General features: G+C 41.4%; 2 protein-coding genes across 4 annotated transcripts in view; both read left to right on the top strand.

Moving 5' to 3' along the window:
- The first annotated feature begins 4564 nt into the window (after nt 1–4564).
- Nucleotides 4565–15774, top strand: RBM12 (RNA binding motif protein 12). Of its 3 annotated transcripts, XM_041407160.1 has the most exons (4): nt 5271–5428; nt 6606–6688; nt 11153–11295; nt 11905–15774. In XM_041407160.1, exons 3-4 carry the CDS (start codon nt 11175–11177, stop codon nt 13815–13817), a joined length of 2034 nt encoding a protein of 677 aa, XP_041263094.1. In that variant the 5' UTR covers nt 5271–5428; nt 6606–6688; nt 11153–11174; the 3' UTR covers nt 13818–15774. The 3 variants fall into 3 exon arrangements, with proteins under 3 accessions (XP_041263093.1, XP_041263094.1, XP_041263091.1); XM_041407159.1 differs by lacking the exon at nt 5271–5428 and adding an exon at nt 4565–4791 and having other exon boundaries at nt 11153–15774; XM_041407157.1 differs by having other exon boundaries at nt 11153–15774.
- Nucleotides 11225–18535, top strand: part of CPNE1 (copine 1) — a 39209-nt gene continuing 31898 nt past the window's right edge. The window contains 1 exon segment of the mRNA XM_041407161.1: nt 11225–11340. Coding sequence (XP_041263095.1) covers nt 11323–11340 — 18 coding nt within the window. The 5' untranslated portion in view covers nt 11225–11322.

The raw sequence follows: 18535 nt of genomic DNA, 5'->3' as shown, positions 1-18535 counted from the left end.
GGATTAAATGGAGGGCAGGGACAGGTGACATCACAGAGGGGGTCTGCTGCGGGCCATCTGCGCAGGAAGATGAGCTAGTGAGGGTCATCACAGACAAACAGGAATGGCCTCATGTTTACAAGCCCTAGTTTTCATAGGGGAATTCAACCACCCTGACATCTGCTGGGGGGAGAACCCAGCAGGGCAGCCAGCAGGCAATCCAGGAGCTTCATGGAATACACTGATGTCAATTTCCTTCTCCAAGTGGTAGAGGAGACAATGAGGAGAGGTGCTATGCCACCATATTCTCACCAACAAGGACAGGCCAGTGGGGAATTGTTGTGTTGCACTAAATAGTTTATTTAGTTGTTGTTTTGCACTGGGTGATTAAGCGTTTGCACTGAGCAGTCTTTACATTGCACTGAATAGTTTGTTATATCACGCGGTTTGTTATCCCCTTCTTCTCTCACATGGCTCCTCCCTCTTCCACCCCTCTCCCCAATACCCCCGGTGGTCTCTCCCCTGGTCAGTCCCTCCCCTCGCCCCTCCTCACTTGTATCCCACTGGCTTCCTCTGCCCCCCATTCCCCGGCTATGAAGTCCCCCGCAAGAAGGGGCGGGTCTCTTTCTCCCATGTGTTTGTGGGCCTGGTGTGTCTCTTAGAATAGAGAGAATGTTTCCCACGTGGAGAAGAGGGCTTCTCAATCTTTTGCTTTCGTCTATGTAAGACTGTGTGAACTAGGGTCAATAGCTAGCCGGATTGGACCCAAACAGCCTGTCTGAGACACGATTTTACAGGGAATGTGAAGCTCAAGGAAAGCCTGGGCTGCACTGACCATGAAATGGTGGATATTGTGATCCTTGGGGCAATGACAAGGGTGAGAAGTGAGCCCACTGTGCTCAATTTCAGGAGAGTAGACTTTGGACTCACATGGGATCTGCTTGAAAGAGTCGTATGGGATAATACCCTAGAGGGAAGAGGATCCCAAGAAAGCTGTAGCAATGGGGAATGAAGTGACATGGACCCCCTTATGCATCCGAAAGAGAGCCTTTTATTACAGAAATACAGAAATCGCAACATTTTTATGCCTTCAATCTCCACCTGACAAAACTGAAACCAAACCGAGGCCTAACTCAACAGAAAGAGGGCACCCATTGGCTGGCTCAGCTGCAGTGCTGCTGTCCACGCGTCCTGTCATCCAATCAGCTTCCTGCTCATACACTGTCCACGCGTTCCTCCAGCCAATCACAGCCTCACTTCCAGCTGTCATTCAGCTGACTCTCTCCTTACTCACGGGCCTCAGCCCTGAACCGCTTTGCGGCCCTCCGGCCTGCGCTGTGCCTTTCCCACAGGCCTTCTGGTGGGCATGAGCCTTAGCAACTTTAACAATTATAACAGTTATAATCCTACATCAAACTGGTTGATATTAAAGGATCCACTCTTTTGAACTCAGCAGCAATGCATCCCAACAAAGACAAAGGCAGGCAGCTGAAATAAAAGGGCAGGAGATCTTTCTCCTTTTTAATGCCTTTATTAAAGAGATTCAGCTCAGGTGGGGAGAAATCGACGGGTCGCGCCCACGCCGCCGCTGTCCCCAAGAGTGGCACGGAGGAGGAGGGTGATGATGCAGCTTTGTCCGCTGGTCTGCAGGCAGAGCTGGGGACTGCGTCCTCACGGGAGATTGGCAGATTCCTCCTTTGCGGTCCACCACTTCGAGTCCCCTCCGAAAATAGATAACTTTTTATTCATAACAGCAGCAACACCAGGAGGCCTGTATGGAGCTGACAGAGGAAGTGACTAAACACAATTCATCAATTTGAGAAGTTGTGGCACTCTGGTGAAGTTTTCACTGACTGGAAAATATCCCCATTTTTAAAAAGGGAAATGTGGAAGCCTTGGGGAATGACACCTGCCTGACTGACTGGCTGGCAATTCTCTCTCTCCTGTGACACGAGTCACGGGCCAACTGTTTTCATTCAAATTGTATCTGCTAACATGTATGCTCTGTGCTTTGAAATGGTACAGTTGCCCAGTTCTGAGTCCCAAAAAACTGGCCTGAGACCTCTGCTATTGACAGCTTTGATGAATAAAGTCCTGCACTGGAAGGAAGAAAATGCCAGTTTTTAAAATGGACAAGAGAAATGATCCCCCTGAAAGCTGATCCAAATCAGAGTCATAAAAAAGGCAGGTACAAGATGCTCTTATAAGAAGCAAATCTCATACAAAAAGGAGAAAGATCTCCTGCCCTATTTATGTCACTAATGAACAATCAGAATGGGCTTGTGCTGAGTAGGCACAGTAAAACCAACAGTGTTTGACTCTAACAGGATCATTAAGCCAGATCATATCTGACTGACAGGTATTAAGTAGAGATTGAGATGAGGAATGAAGAGAGTGTTTCTGGGAGACTGTGAGGATTATTTCTGTTGAACAGTTTTCTAAATTATCTGGAAACAAGATTTGTGGTTGACATGTAGTTATTGGAAAGGAAAACACAAAATAGTATGAATCATTTAGCAAACTGAGTTCATTCATCCAAGCCATAGATGAAGGGATACGTTTAGAGGCTGTATTTATGGAATGGTACCTTCAGGGTCTGGAGAAGCAAGAACCTTGGATTTGGGGTAATAGTTCCAGACTAATGGTGCAGTAAAACTAATATTGCAAGGAGGAAAATATATTTATTTTATATGTGCAATCACCACAGTGGATGCTGGTTTCCTCAAGCTTTACTTTAAAATGTCTTGTGTAAATTTTCTTCCCCTGCTTGCATACCTAACACTTTTCTTCAGTTTTGATTTAGGTAAAGGAGACACATAAATTAGTGTGCTCCCAGTGGTTTCCTAGTATCTAATAAAGGAAAATACCATTATTTTCTAATGTTTTTTTCCTCTGTCTGCCTTCTCTCACGTGCATGTTACAGAGAAAACACTGGACATGGTTATGTGATCCGTTGTCCTTTAACTTTCTGTCAATCAATGTTTTGCTTTCCATAGACACTTTCCTCCTGCTGTTGGTAACTCTGCATCATGCTGCTGGCTTGTCTTTGGTACTCTTGGTCCCTTGGCATGCTCCTAATGGTCCACACAGTAAGCCTTACAAGTATCTTCACCATACTTTTTTTGAACAACAAAAAGTAATGTGGTGACTCATCACATTGCACAAAAGCTGAAAAGTCTTATTTTTCCTCTGACCTGGGGTATTCCAGCATTGTCCTTTTGTTTTCCCACACTGTCTCCCCACTGCAGGGTGGCTGGTGCAGCTTGGGAAGTGCTATGGTGCCACAGAGAGAAGTCCTAAGCTGCAGGTGCTCCTGCCACCCCTCCCATGGCCTGGGCAAGCAGCTCTCAGGGAAGCTGGCAAGCCTGGCTGTCGCCTCTGATGACTTCAATCAATCACCGGCTTTGCGGGGCTGTGTCAGGGAGCGTGGTGACATCCAACCCTATCCATTGTCACTAGTTTTACAGAAAGGTGAATTACTGCTTACTGCCTACACTTGCCTAGACAAGAAGGAGATACTAACTTGGCACAACTGGTATTTTCAGGCCATCTATTATCATAAATATCAAATAGAATACAAAATCTGGAAAACTGGGGTTAATAGGGAAAAGATAAGCACGTGTGGGCTGTTGCATGGGAGGGGATGAGAGTAGTAATGTAGAATTTGGGAGTAAAAAGAGGGGATATACAGGAAAACAAATGATGGAGTGGGGATTATTGTGCTGCTGAGCAGCTCCACGCTGGATCCCTCTGTCTCAGGAAAGCACAACCATGACAATCTGTTGTTTTTCACCCCTGAAGAGAAACCAGGGCCAAAGTTAATTGAGTTGTTGAACTCCGACATTCACTGCAAAAACATTTGCAAAGGGAAGCAATTATTTATTTTTATCCGTTTCTTGCAGAGGACTAAACAGAGTTGGTTTTTTTTTTTTTTAATTGGAAATGGATGGTGCTGCTGTGCCTGCGTCTGTTGAAGCGCAGTGAGGGAGAACCCAGGAGAGTCCGGGAATCCTGAGCTCCAGGACACTGCCTGGTTATCCGTGTTTATTCAGCAAGCCAAGGACAAACACAGCACGGCGCAGCGGCTCCCAGGAATCTTTCGTTTTTATTCCGCAACTTGGTCGTACGACAAGAGGTTAGAAACAGCCGCCCTCAGGGTTGTTTTCTTCGTTAGAAGTTCAACGCTCTCCCGGAACCCCCGTTCCCTCAGCAACAGTCCCCAGCGGCCGCGCACGCGCTGTGCAGGCCCGGCCCGGCCCCGCCCAGTCCGGCGCACGCGCCGTCCACCCGCGCGCGACCCCGCCTTCCCCGTGCCGCGCCGCCCACGGACCGCATGGCGGGGGCTGTGCCGGGGCCCGAGGCGGGGATTTGATGGGTCCGGAGCGGCGCCCGGCGGGCCGGGTGCGGCGGGGAGCTCTGCGGTCCTGTTGTCGGCGCGGGGCCCCGGCGTGTCCGGGTCCCGGGGGTGCTCAGTGGGGCGGCTGCGCCTTGCCCCGCCCCGGCCCGGGGGACGAAGTGAAACAAGCACTCCGCACTTGGCGGGGAGAAAGGTCCCCGGTGTCTGCGGCGCTGCCAACGCTCGTCGGGGTACCCTATAAACACATCAGCGGAGTTGCTGTTCAGTAAAGTCTCTTGTGCTAGTAAAAATCAGGTCCCCTAAAAAAACCCCAAAACAACCAAACAGCAACAACCTACCAAACAAAATACCCTCCCCGCCAAGATCTGTAAACGAAAAAACAAGAACTTAAAGCCACTCTTCCCAGAAAATAAAAAAACGATTTAGCATCCAAATGAGCCCCTGAAATACGCAGTGTAAGTTTTCTTTCGAAAAAACTTCATGGCTCTGGCTTGACTCGCTCTTAAACTTGTTATTCTTAATGGTTTACTTCCCCACCTTGATCTGCTGGGGTTAGGCAGGCAAATCGGCGGGTTGTTTCCTCGGTGGATTCCTCTGGTTTAATCATTTGTGTTGTGTCCAGTGGATGCTGGATCTTTCTGTACAGCGGACAGGGTGTTGTGGAGTTTCTCCGGAGAGCTCCCAGAGATGCAGTGCCAGCTCTATGCGGGAACACCTGTGCTCTAGCCGGTGCTTGTCTAGTTAATGTGTTCTTGCGTATTCCTTTGATTGGAAAGGTTATTTTTGCCTACAGAAGGCATGGATGGTTATCTTTGAAGTTGAGAGGTATGACGTTGGAAAAGTAGATGGTATTTGGTGAAGAAGTTAAATATAGCAGAGTGGAGTTTTGTACCTATTCTGAATGCTGTTTGTGTTGTCTTAGTCCACTGCAGCTCTTCAGCTTGTTTTCAGTGTTGTGAAGAGGAATGTGGTTGCTATACTGGAAATCCATCTAATGATTTAGATTTTTCTTCCAAATGGGAAGTTCCTTGTGCATGAAAGATTTATCTGCTGCTTGAAGCAGGTGTGGTTTTGCATGGAACAGTTTTTCAGGTGATTGCATTTCTTTCTTTCTTTGTAAACTGCTGGTTGACACTGCTGTACATGAAAGTATATAGTTGAGTCCTTCTAATATCGGATTGCATGTTTCTCTTAAAGGTCTAATAAACAAAAGTCTTATTTTTCTAAATGCGTTTGCCATTTTAATATAAGTGTAGTTTTATCTTTCTCACTTGTAAGTCTGCCATTAATGTCCTGGAAGATATGCGAATAGTTATGTTTAATTCTCTCTGTTAGGGAGTTTGTGAGAGGTTTGTTAGTACTTCGTGCTCTAAGTTCACTTCGGTAATGATGCTTGTAACTGAAACCAGCTTGTTGGGATTGTGTGAGAAGGAGGCAGTTATCTGTTCTTAGTGGCATTCTTTCCTCAATGGCTTTCCAGAGAATCACGGTTTTAGTGTGAGGTGGTCTGCCAAGTAATTAAAGAGCAAAGGTTTTTTCCATCCTATCTTTAAATACAAAATACTTGTGTTGCCACTTAAAATGCTTGGCTTTTTTGTTGAGTTGTAAACCTGGGAAGATAAATTGATATACAAGAATGAAAAAAATGGGCATTTCATGAGGATTTGGGTAATGAAATGGCAGACTACAAATGAAACTAGAGTATCTTCTGGGAGTTCTTGCTGTGTGCTCTGTGGAGTTGACTGCGTAGACATAGCTGTGAAATGTCAGTTTTACCCAGCTAGTGTGACTTGAAGAATTCTGCAGGTGCAGTTATGGGGTAGTTTTCTTAGGCATGGCTTACTCTACCTTACTTTGTTCAAGTAAATAGATGCACAGTTGGAGGAAGGAATAGTGTTATTGATGAAGCAAGGTTTGGTAAAATTCAGGGCTTTCAAGTATTTAACTCTTGCTCTTTGCCTTTCAAAGATATTTTTTCCACCTGTTGGTGATGGGAAATTTGAAAGACTCTTTAAGTGCTTTCTGGCTCTTTCTGTATTCTTTGTGGAAGGCATATTTATGTCTTGAAACCATACAAAAGCTCTACAATGCAACTGCCAGTAAGTCATATAGAAATAATGTATAGAAAATGTACTCTTATGATTCTTTTATGTTGCAGTGCCTTGTGGTGGTTGCAGGTTTGAAATTCTTTGTATACAGTTCTTTGTGGACTGTTACTGCTGTTGTGTTGCCTGCATTGATTTTTGCCTCCATTTATTCTCTATTGCAGTCTAAAAGTTGGTTTTAATTGGTTGCCCACAGGATTGGCTTGGCTTCTGCTACTTGTTAAGAAAAAAACATCTGTCTTTGCAGGTAAGAGCTTTTGAATTGAAGACTTCTTTATATTCATATTGAGTATATCCTAAGAAACACATGAAGCTTTTGGAATCTGTAAATTTGTATCAAAAGACTTGAGTCTAATGATCTGTAGCTTGTCTACTCACCACCGGTGATGGTGGTTTTGGCAATGTTTTTCTTGTAAACAGAATTTTCTGCCAAACTAATGTTTTGTTGTTTCATCAGTATGTGGTAGTCTGGAGCACTCTCCTGTTTATTTCGCACTGCTGGAAAATGCAGTTACTTTGCTGCAAGCCACAGGTCTGTGTGTTTGTAACTGTTGGAGTGTAGAAGTGTACAGCAGTTGGTTCTGCTTAGGTTTCGCAGTACTTAAAGGGGTCAGATAGTTTTGAATTGGCTCTAGGATGATTATGACAGGTTGATTTTAGCCTTAAGTAAAAGACAAAGCCGTAGTTGGCAATTTTAACTTTTGTGAGACAGTCTCATACTTAAAATTCCTCTTACAGTACCAGTGTTCCTGCAGTTCTTAGTCTTCATTCAAGAATTGCCAAATATGTTTGTGTGTGCGCGTATGTGTATCATGTGGGTATTGTACTTTAATACTCCACAGGGGCTAGGATGAATCTTCTGAACTTTTCTATTGCAAAATCCATACATCTTAAAAGGCTAATCTGGTGTGCTTATGAATTTATATGTATGACCCAAATTATTACTATTTTGCTAAGGAGCACATTGATGAGATAAATAGTATTGTCATCTTTTACACCTTTTTTTTTTCAGTGTCACATCAACATTTTAAAAGATATTACTGTCAAGACATGTTAAAATTCATCAAATGAGTTGAATCAGGTTGGTTGTCAGCAGCCTGTAAATCTCCAGCTTTGATCACAGCTTGGTAATGGGGATGGATTGTCCATAGTACACCCCTAGGATGTTGTCTTTCCACAAAATGGCAGTAAATCCCACTTTTGCCTTGAAGTACCTTTTTGTACTAGGAGAAAAGCAGGCAGCCTGAGAACTGACAGCCCAACAAAAAGCTTTCAGTGCCTGCTGAACTGATGTGCGGCCTGTTTTGTGTCTGAAGTTAATATTGCCTCTGCATGTGCTGGTCTTTGCAAGTGAACAGTGAAATATCTGAGCAGGCTTTGCATTTTCATTACTTGGAAAATTTGAGCAAGTGGGTTATTGTCTTCTAAGTGTATTTCGGAAAAAATATGGTTTGTGAGTGTTCAGAACTTTAAAATTTGGCCCTTTGGTCCTTGAGATTTTTCTGTAAATAACACAACTGATGCTACTACTTTGTCGAAGTGTCAACATTTTGAAAAAAATGAAGCAGCTGTGTTACATGTTCCTTTGTCAAAAATATTTGATTAGTCAAGTCCTTAAAATTATTTTTATTCAGACCATGTTATTGTCAGCTCTTGCTTAATATTAAGCAAGCATTTGCTTAATACTCTGCATGGAATTAAGTACACTGAAGTCATTGCAGATAGGCTTTTTAGTAACTATATGCCTAAGTGGCTCTTTAGATTTTTTTGTCAATAGTGAATTAGTGGATCTGAATAGAGTACTTAGTAACAAGACTTCAAGTACTCTCAGAATTTATTATGAAGTTTTTATTATTGAATTTAATGCAAAACTGAAAGATTTGCATTATCCCAGAAGTTATCTAAATGTTCATATGTTTAAACTCTTCTGTGACTTTATCTGTTGGTTTGTCCTCTGGGCTGAAATAATTTATAAATGCAGTTATTCTGGTAAAGAACGTAAGGTGTTCCAAACCAGCAGACTTTAGTACAAGGTCTTCCCACACCTTCCCAAGTTGCCTTTGTTCAACCAATGGCTATATCAGATTGTCATCCCTTTTGCATTAAGGAAATAGCTAAAAGTAATCTCCCACTTAACATAAGACGCTTCAAATATCTCTAACTTCTGATACATAAAAATTTCTGAAACTAATTTCTGTGTATAATAGGTAGTAGAAGAAATCTAAACCTCCTGGCAAGATTTGCTTTTAGTAGTATTCCAGTTTTGAAATCATAGGTGCCAAGCCAGGGATACTTTTATGCTGCTTGCTTGCCTCAGGATCATCTAATTCAGAAGCTATCCTGTAGCACAACATAAACCTTGGGTTTACAATACTCTTTAATACAGTTCTTTAAAGGTGGCAGAATTTTCATTTTAACTTTAATTTCAGAGATTCTCATCAATGCTAGGCAAATTTAAAATAAAGCAATTACTATAAAACACTGTTTTTTAAAACAGTGCAAAAAGTCTTAGATATGTTTTCAGATGTTTTAGATAGCATAGGTCGTCCTTACTTTGACTTGTGTTTTTTTGTCCTCGTGGGCAAGTTATTTTGTTGTTGGAAAATGATCAGGCAATGAATTTTATTTTCAGATTAAATGTAATTTCACTGTAAGAGCTAAAGCCAAGGATGTTGCATCTGTTGCCTCAACATGGAGATGAGAAAGTTGCTTTCAAAAAAAATTGTCCCCAAAGCTTAGTACAATATAAGCCTTAGTATAGTATCAGCCTTTCTGTTGCTGTCTTTCCTTGGTGGAATAGGGGTTTTCTTAATGGTGTTTTTTCTTTTTTAAAAAATCTTCTTATGTTAGAACTGCAAGTTCTAGTCTCTCTTTCAGGATGGTGCAGTAAGGAATCCAGTATTCATGCACAGTGACTAGAACTGCAGAGCTGACTTTGTGCAGATGGGCTTGTTTGCTCTTTCCTTGAGGGACAAGGTCCTCCACACTTTTCTGGTGTCTGGTGATGGTCGTGGGGCAATGCCCTGTTATACCCGAGGATGTTGCTTGAGTTCATTAGTGTGTTGAAGGAGTTACCTCTGGTGTGTTGGTCAACAGAACAAAATACTTAAGGACTCATTTTAGTAGTCTGAGGTTCCATTACGCAAACAAAAGAACTGTTGCTTCTTCACCTGTAGAAGAATTGTTACTTTTGTTTTCATTGAGTACTGGATTCAGCCTTACCTGATTAAATTGCGGCTTTACCTAGTCATTCAAGCCTTGTCTTCTCGGAAGTGTTTGGATGACCTGGACAAGCAAATGGAGCCAACTTAGAGATTTGACTGTATGTTGGGATAAAGCTGAGTTGCTGGGAGATGGTTATTGATTGTCGTTGGTCAGAGCTTTGGTAATGGCCAGGAGTCTTTGATGCATAGCTTTGTGGCATTGCATTGAGGCATCTGGTTGGACTTGCTCTTTAAGGTCTTTTCCAGCCTAAACAGTTCTGTGATTCTGTGATCTGGTTCATCCTTGATTTCAAACGCTGAGTTAACACTGCTTGTATGTGATTTACAGAACCTTGGAGATCTTCCATACTGATAGTGAACTGGCTTGTACTTAGGAAGTCAAGAAATTTCAGAGATTAAGTGGCTCAAGTGAAGCATGGTGCTGTTACTGATGGTTTAGGATGAGCAACTGGCTTCTGAGATGTTGAATCGTGCTAATATTGTATAATATCATGCTTTCAACCTTTGCTGAAGGTTTGCATAAGGGACAAGTATCTAGTTTCCTCTTCAACTTCTGATATGAGCTCAGACTTCTGAGGTCACAAGATAACTGTTCAGATCTAGCTGTTCAGAATTACCTTAAGCATCTGCTAATGCCAGCTGTGGAGATAAAATTCATTTACTTACGTCTGAGATGTAAGGGGTCATGCTAGGCAGAATATCTGCAACTTTTAAAGAATACTTTTTTTTGAAAATTGTAAAGGTCATACATCTATCTAGATATGCATAGATGTTAACTTAATTTAGGTGAGGTCTCTATTGTCACAAAATATATGGGGCTAGTTTATAGTAGCAAGCTTCAGGTCATCTGGACCTCTTGTTTTTGCTAAGGGAAAAAGCATCAGGTCAGTATAATATACATGCTCCCTGTCAGGATGTCTTGTGAGTCTCACAGTTGCTAGTTGTCCGTAATGGGTTTTTGTTCTTTACCAACCCACTGTTACGTTTCTAGTTGTTTTCACCTGGCAGAAGGTAAAATCCTTCCCCAAATTAAAGGGAACTGTTTGTTTCCCATAGCTGTACAGAATTTTTCAGCCACATTGTCAGGTACAGTGGATACCATATCAGGATATGGTAAATTAATTTTGTTTTGTCTGGCGAAAATACTCCTTTTGCTTACGTTCCATTAATTATTGAACTACTGATGTAATAGTTCTGATTTTTGATGTTCCTTTGTTTTTTTTTAACTGACGCTTGTGGGTCTTAGTATAACAGCTATTTTGGAATGTCTAGTGCAAAATGTATACTGATTGTGTTGGTAAATGTTTAATACTTCAGTCTGTATGAAGTAAACAAACATGAATAAGGAGCTTGGAATATAAACACACTTAATCTTTGCAAGATGTTATTAGGTGTATATAAACAAATATAGTAGATGGTGTCTGTAGGTGATTGCATGGTGTCACGAACAGTAGTCTGACATAGCCGTTGCCTTTTCTCATCTGCAGGTGTGTGTTGTTTCAGCGCAGCATGGCTGTGGTCATCCGCTTGCAAGGTCTCCCGATTGTGGCGGGGACCATGGACATTCGCCACTTCTTCTCTGGATTGACCATTCCTGATGGGGGCGTGCATATTGTAGGGGGTGAACTGGGTGAGGCTTTCATCGTTTTTGCCACTGATGAAGATGCAAGGCTTGGTATGATGCGCACAGGTGGTACAATTAAAGGGTCAAAAGTAACGTTGTTGCTGAGCAGTAAAACTGAAATGCAGAACATGATTGAGCTCAGTCGTAGGCGTTTTGAAACTGCCAATCTAGATATGCCACCAGCAAATGCTAGCAGGTCGGGACCACCACCTAGTTCTGGAATGAGTGGAAGGGTTAACTTACCTACTACTGTACCTAACTTTAATAATCCTTCTCCTAGTGTAGTAACTGCTTCTACTACAGTGCATGAAAGCAATAAAAACATATCCACATTTTCTACTGCCAGTATTGGTGGCACCGCACCTCCAAATCTTGGGAGTACCTTTGGTAGTCCAACATTTAGCTCATCTATACCTAGCACAGCATCCCCAATGAACACAGTACCTCCTCCACCAATCCCTCCTATCCCAGCTATGCCGTCTTTGCCACCAATGCCTTCTATTCCCCCTATACCTGTTCCACCTCCTGTACCCACACTGCCTCCTGTTCCTCCAGTTCCTCCAATACCCCCTGTGCCCCCTGTACCTCCAATGACGCCTCTGCCTCCCATATCAGGAATGCCTCCTATGAATCCTCCACCTGTAGCGCCCTTACCTACTGGAATGAATGGGTCTGGAGCAGCAGTGAATATGAACAGCGGCTTGAATCCATTGTTTATTGGTCCCATGAATCCTGTAAATCCTATCCAGATGAATTCTCAAGGTAGTGTCAAGCCAATTCCAATCAATCCAGATGATTTGTATGTCAGCGTTCATGGAATGCCCTTTACTGCAACAGAATCTGATGTGAAAGACTTTTTCCTTGGGCTCCGTGTGGATGCAGTCCATATGCTGAAGGATCATGTAGGTCGAAATAATGGAAATGGACTAGTTAAGTTTTTTTCTCCTCAAGATACATTTGAAGCACTGAAGCGAAACAGAATGCTGATGATTCAGCGCTATGTTGAAGTTAGCCCTGCAACAGAGAGACAGTGGGTAGCTGCTGGAGGCCACATAACTTTCAAGCAAACCATGGGTCCCTCTGGGCAGGCACATCCTCCTCCTCAGGCTCATCCTAGGTCCAAATCTCCCACTGGACAGAAAAGGTCACGGTCAAGATCTCCCCATGAGCACGGTTTCTGTGTTTATTTGAAAGGTCTTCCCTTTGAATCTGAGAACAAACATGTGATAGATTTTTTTAAAAAGCTGGATATAGTTGAGGACAGCATTTATATAGCTTATGGACCCAATGGAAAGGCAATTGGAGAGGGTTTTGTTGAGTTTAGGAATGAAGCTGATTATAAAGCAGCTTTGTGTCATCATAAGCAGTACATAGGGAATCGCTTCATTCAGGTACATCCAATTACTAAAAAGGCAATGCTAGAAAAGATAGATATGATTCGTAAAAGATTGCAGAACTTCAGCTATGACCAGAGAGAAATTCTGATGAATGCTGAGGGAGAATCCGGCTTGCCAAAACTGTGTGCACATATATCTAATATTCCATACAATATAACAAAAATTGAAATACTTCAGTTTTTAGAGGGACTGGCAGTAGAAGAAAACTCTGTACAAATTCTTCTTGATAATAATGGGCAAGGTTTAGGACAAGCACTGGTTCAGTTTAAAGCTGAAGATGATGCTCGTAAGGCAGAACGCTTGCACCGTAAAAAACTGAATGGAAGAGATGTTAATTTGCGTTTGATAACTGTAGAAGAAATGAGAGATATTGAGAGAAACCCAGCTTCTCAAGGAAAAAAGATCCTGAAAATACCGATCCAGGGAAATGCAGCTGTGCCAGGAGCACAGGGCCCTGGTGGGGATGAGCATGCCTTCCTGGGGGGAAATGCTAAAGAACCAAATAATGGTCCTCCGTTTAATTTCCCTGGTAACTTCAGTGGGTCTGGCACATTTGGTCCCCCTTTACCGCCACCTGGAATAGGTGGCTTTCCTGATTCTAGACCAGGAATACCCACAGTTGCAGCTAGTGGTTTACCTGGTGCAAGTATTGAAGTACCAGGTTTTGCAGGTGGTCCTGCTAATTTGAGTGGACCAGCGGGTTTTGCAGGGGGCCCTCAGACATTTGGTAATGGTCCTGGTAATTTAAGTGGGCCCCCTGCCTTTGGTGCTGGTCCTCCAGCAATTGCTAGTGGTCTTGGACATTTAAGTGGACCTCCAGGGTTTGGACCCGGACCAGGAAACATACATATTGGTGGACCCCCAGGTTTTGGAACAGGGTCTGGGAAGCCAGGGCCAACTGTCATTAAAGTGCAGAATATGCCCTTTACTGTTTCGGTGGATGAAATTTTGGATTTCTTTTATGGTTACCAAGTGATCCCTGGTTCAGTGTGCTTAAAATACAATGAAAAAGGCATGCCCACCGGAGAAGCAATGGTTGCATTTGAGTCTCGTGATGAAGCTATGGCAGCTGTTGTTGATTTAAATGACAGGCCTATAGGTTCCAGAAAAGTAAAACTTGTATTAGGGTAGCTGTTCATCAAGTAGTTGTAGAATAGATATTCATAGTGCTGTGACAAATGCATCTGGATTGGTTTTTATAGTATTTCCAGGATAGAACCTGTGGATTGTTTAAATTGTAAAACAGATGGGTTTTGATAAGACAGAGCACTGGGTTAGCCATTACATGAGAAACACTGCAAGGAGAGAGGTGTGGTGGATTTTCCTCGTACAAATATGTGGAGAAGCTGGACAGATTCTTACTCGTCATAAAAGTTTGGTAAACTCTTCTGGACACAGTGCTTATTGAGAAACTGAGATTGGTTTGACATAGTTCTGGATAAGGGAAATAGATGAAGTCAGTGAAGCTCTTCAGTGGTGTTCTTGTAAGCCATTGTAAATTAGATAGCTCTTTTTAGATTTGGTTAAAAGCTGGCTGAATTTGCTTTGTTCACAGGTCAAAGCTTTGTTTAAGGTCCTGATTTTATTCTGCAACTGAATGAATTCTCAGTGTACACAGATTAATTGTTTTGTGTATGTATCTTTATTTTTTCCAAAATTCTCACTGTATGAACAGTTGAATTATGCCCTTTGCTGATGTGTCTACCAAACTAATTCCTATGAGTATGAGCAGAATCTTTCTGTAAAATTCAAGCTGTTCTGTGTGGTATAACCTTTAGTTATTTATATATTGCAATTATAACTGTGCAGAATAAGACTTTTGCCACAAGTATAGCTAACCTCAAACATTAATCATATGAGTTTTATAGTACATTTAAAATGTTTTCAGTTGAAAAGAATCATTATTGTTTAAGTAGCTTGATTTGTTAGGATTACACAAATCAGTTGAGAAAGGATCTTTGACACTAGTTGGATATTGGTGTTTCTCACATGTCTCTTGAACTCCTCACATAGAGTCTCTGCTAAGAGAACCAAAGTGGTGATTATTAGTAGAAGATTGGAGTCCAGATAAAGTTTTAAATTAGGTTATAATGGAAGAAACTTCTATCTTCAGCAACTCTGTTGTGAATTACTGCTGTGGGTGAATTCAGAGATAAAATTTATTTTTCTCCAAAACGTGAAAGTACTGAGTTTACTATATATTTTTGCAATAAAGTTGTGCTGTTGTATTCAAAGTCTGTAAAGAGTTGCCATTTTCTTTGTTGTGCAATGAAACCTTCCATGGAAAAACAGAAAAATGGAAAGGAAGTAATTACGCAAGTGAAAAGTAGAATTTTTTTGGTTCATCCTTGCTTGGCTTATGATAAATTTTAAGACTTGGGCATTGCCTGAAAAAAACCCTGCTATTCCCTGCAAATCATTGTACTTAAACATAGTAAACTTCAAACTGTTTTGGGGTTTTTTTTTGACCAAGAAAACCAGTGCTTTTTGGTGTTGCATACCATGGAACACTGAAGTGTATGGGCAGGCAAAATTGAGAGGTGCAAGTGGCAACAGTTTTATTCATGTGGTGTGTAGGAGAGATTTGCAAACCTGTGCAGCGCTGCGTCCTGAGAGGATTTCACAGTACAGGAATCCGTGGAAGGATTGTATAAAGGTGTACTTCAATAAAGAGGCGGTTGCATTACACAGATGCTTCTGTAATTCATTAGCATAATTTTGTTTTGACAGTTTACTAGGTGGTCCCAACTTTGGAAAAGTCATGTGATTTGTATATACTGTTTAAAATTAAGCCTCCTGTTAATAAAACTGTCTGTCTCTGAAGCTTCATGTTATGCATTTCAACAGTCTTTGGGAGTAATGTTTCAACAGCAGATCTTTGTTTCTTTCTTTTTTTTTCCCGACAGTCTGAAAGTACTCTTCCTGATGTCAGAAAGATGTGTGTGATTAGGAGTCAAGTCAGTTTATTTTAAAATTTTGCTCTTTGTTTTTTAAGCAACTTTTATTAAAGTTTCATACTATATTGGAGTTTTTTTGGGTGCTTGTTTCTTCATGTTTCACATTAGAATAAAATTACTGAAAAGGAAAACTTGGCTTCATTGTTCACAGAATTGATTTAAGATATTAGTGTGTGTTGACTCACCAAACTGGTGATTACTGCTTTTTCAAGTTCAAATGCATCACAACAATGCTTGCCTTGTTGTGAAATGTAATTAAACTACAGGTGTCTGGAATTAGATACACAGTTCTGTGTTACTGTCTTTTGGTTTCACATTGTGATCCTCTTGGTAATGGATCCAAGGCTTCTAGTGTTTGGGTTAGACACAGCATATGCTGTGAAACGTGCTTGTGTGCCTGTTCCTTTGGACTTGCTAAAAGTGCAGGTTTGTTTTGGAAAGCTTTTTTCTGATTCTTGATTTTTTGGTATGGTCTAAAGATGTTTCAATGCTTATCTGAAAAAAAGCACAAGCCAGAAAGCCGTGGGGATTGGGAATGTTGACTTGGATGGAATGTTTAAATGGAGGATTTGGGGTGGGGCATGGGCTCTTCATTTTGCCAAGCAGTTGATTCTCCTTTTAGCATAAATTAGTCAGTAAAAAATCCCTCTTCCTTAAGAGTAGGCTCATGGAAAAAAAATAGGAAGTCATAGCATGCTTAGGTTTTCTGTATGTATAGGAAACAGTACATAAACTCAGATAGTTACAGTTGATCCTTTAAAACATAAAGAAAAGTTCATTAACAAGGGTCAGTACAAACTGCTTACTGTAACAGTGTGGTTTCATGTTAGAAGTAGCCTTAAACTGCATGTTATGCTAAATTACGAGCAATACCCGTAGACTACATGTCTAGAGTTCATAAAATTGCTTGCTTAGCACTTGTCTATATTCATTAACAACCTTAAAAACGGGGTAGGACCTCTGAGGTCCCATCTCCAATGTAGAAGGTACGAAACTGCCGCTGGATGTAACACCCCAAGCTGATTATGCTAGTGAGAGGTAGCAATAGACAGAATCAGCTGATGGATGCTGCTCAAGTCCCCCGTTGTTTTGACCTTGATGCCTTGAGTGTCAGGAAGTTAACATCCTTGATGTCCCAATTCTCCAAATAATGGCAAGAAGGTACTTGTGTTTATATAACTGGCTAAGTTGATGTTTTTAGCAGTTCCTTATGTGTGTCTTAAGTACTACTGCTGAAAAAAAAAAAGCTGTGAAAGAAACATTTTACCACATGATTTGTTTTATGTATGGGTTTTTTCCCACCCTAAATAGAAATGAATGCAATTGGTCAATGATAAAATTGTGACTTACATGAAAGAACTTCAGTGGCTGTTTGACAGTGTGACAGTATTACCGAGTTTCAAGCAGTTTCCCATTAATGTCACAGTCAGATTTTGTTTGCATTCTGTAATATCAGCATTAAAACCAGTTCTTTACCAATGAATTGTTGCTATGGTCTGAATGTAGTTTTATGAGATGTTTGAGGCTTTGTAGGTTTAAAGAAACCTGAAGGATGCTTTATTTTAAGTAGTATTCCTTTCATAGCATTTAGTATTTTCCTTGAGTGTCTGTGCTCTGAATTTGTGTTGAGTGGAGAGAAAGATCTATGCAAAAATGAAGACTGTAGTTGTGTAGCAGATGACATTGAAGGTCTGCCTTTTAAAAATATATGTGCTGCTGAGTTCCACATTGCTCATGCTGTCCCTAAAGTCATTGCCTATACTTGGTGAAATCGGCAGCTTGTTTTGCTGTGAGCATTTTGGAGTGCTGAAGATGGTAGACTCTGCAAAAGAGTGTGTTTCCAGTTTCTAGGCACACCAGTGTTGTGTTAAATGTAAATAATGACTGTGATTTCTTTATTTTCTTTCTCCTTAGTATTCTGCTGTGGTGATTCCTAAGTTGCTGCTTCTTGTGGCAAGTGCTGTTGGCCCTCAGCAGGTTGTTCAGCAGCACTGAACTGTGTTGGCCCTCTGATCTACAAAACTGAAACCACTGTGTATTATGGACCATTCAAAACCTCTGGTTGGCCAATGGATCACTGTTTGAGAGCAGTTGGTTTAGGTTCATTATTCAGATACATGGGTTAGACCCTGAAACAAAGGATTGCAGTTGTTCAGTATAGACTCTAGTGGAAGAAAACTGGTTGTTATGTTTGCTAATTGGTTGGAAAGAAGCAGTTTTGAAACTGGACATGTTAGGAAACATTTAGTTGGAGTTCAGGGAAATATACAAATTAGTTTTATGTCAGTTTTCTGCTTTAGATGTGCATGTCTTTGAAAAGCAAATGAGATGCTAAATTCTGTTGCTGTAAGGTTTTTAATAAACTCTGCTTTGGCCTGGAGGCAGAGTTGCCAAATACATTTGGTTGTCTTTGCTCTTTTCCACATTTGCTGATGCTCCTTGCTGCTCTGTGGCTGTATTTTTTTTTTTTCCATGGTTTTGGAAAACTGAGCTGTAGTTTGTGTACAGAGGGAGAGGAAGGGAAGCTGTTTAATGCTTCTGCAGGAAGAGTAACTTCAGAGTGTTCTCTTCCTATCTGTTTTTTTGCAGTGAGAATGTGATTGCAGTACAAAGATTTGTTTTTTCCACAGTCTGGATTTCCCATGAAATGAAAACCTGTTGGTTGGTAGTATGCACATTGATTTGTGGCTGTGTACCGAAATCCACCTCTCTTTCTCTATCTCATGATCAGGTAGGTCTAACTGTGGCTAGTTTTCTATACAGATGACATTAGTAGTTTTCTTGGAGCTTTGTTACTAAGTGGAATGTTTGGGTGTTGTTTGTGCAAGGAGTGTTTCCCGCCTCCCTGACCTGGATGCTTTTCACTCCTGGCTATGAACACCAAAAGGAAAA

Source organism: Onychostruthus taczanowskii, unplaced genomic scaffold (genome assembly GCF_017590055.1).
Source record: "Onychostruthus taczanowskii isolate IOZ18803 unplaced genomic scaffold, ASM1759005v1 scaffold256, whole genome shotgun sequence".
NCBI classification, from domain to species: domain Eukaryota; kingdom Metazoa; phylum Chordata; class Aves; order Passeriformes; family Passeridae; genus Onychostruthus; species Onychostruthus taczanowskii.
This window is presented reverse-complemented; position numbering and strand designations above follow the sequence as displayed.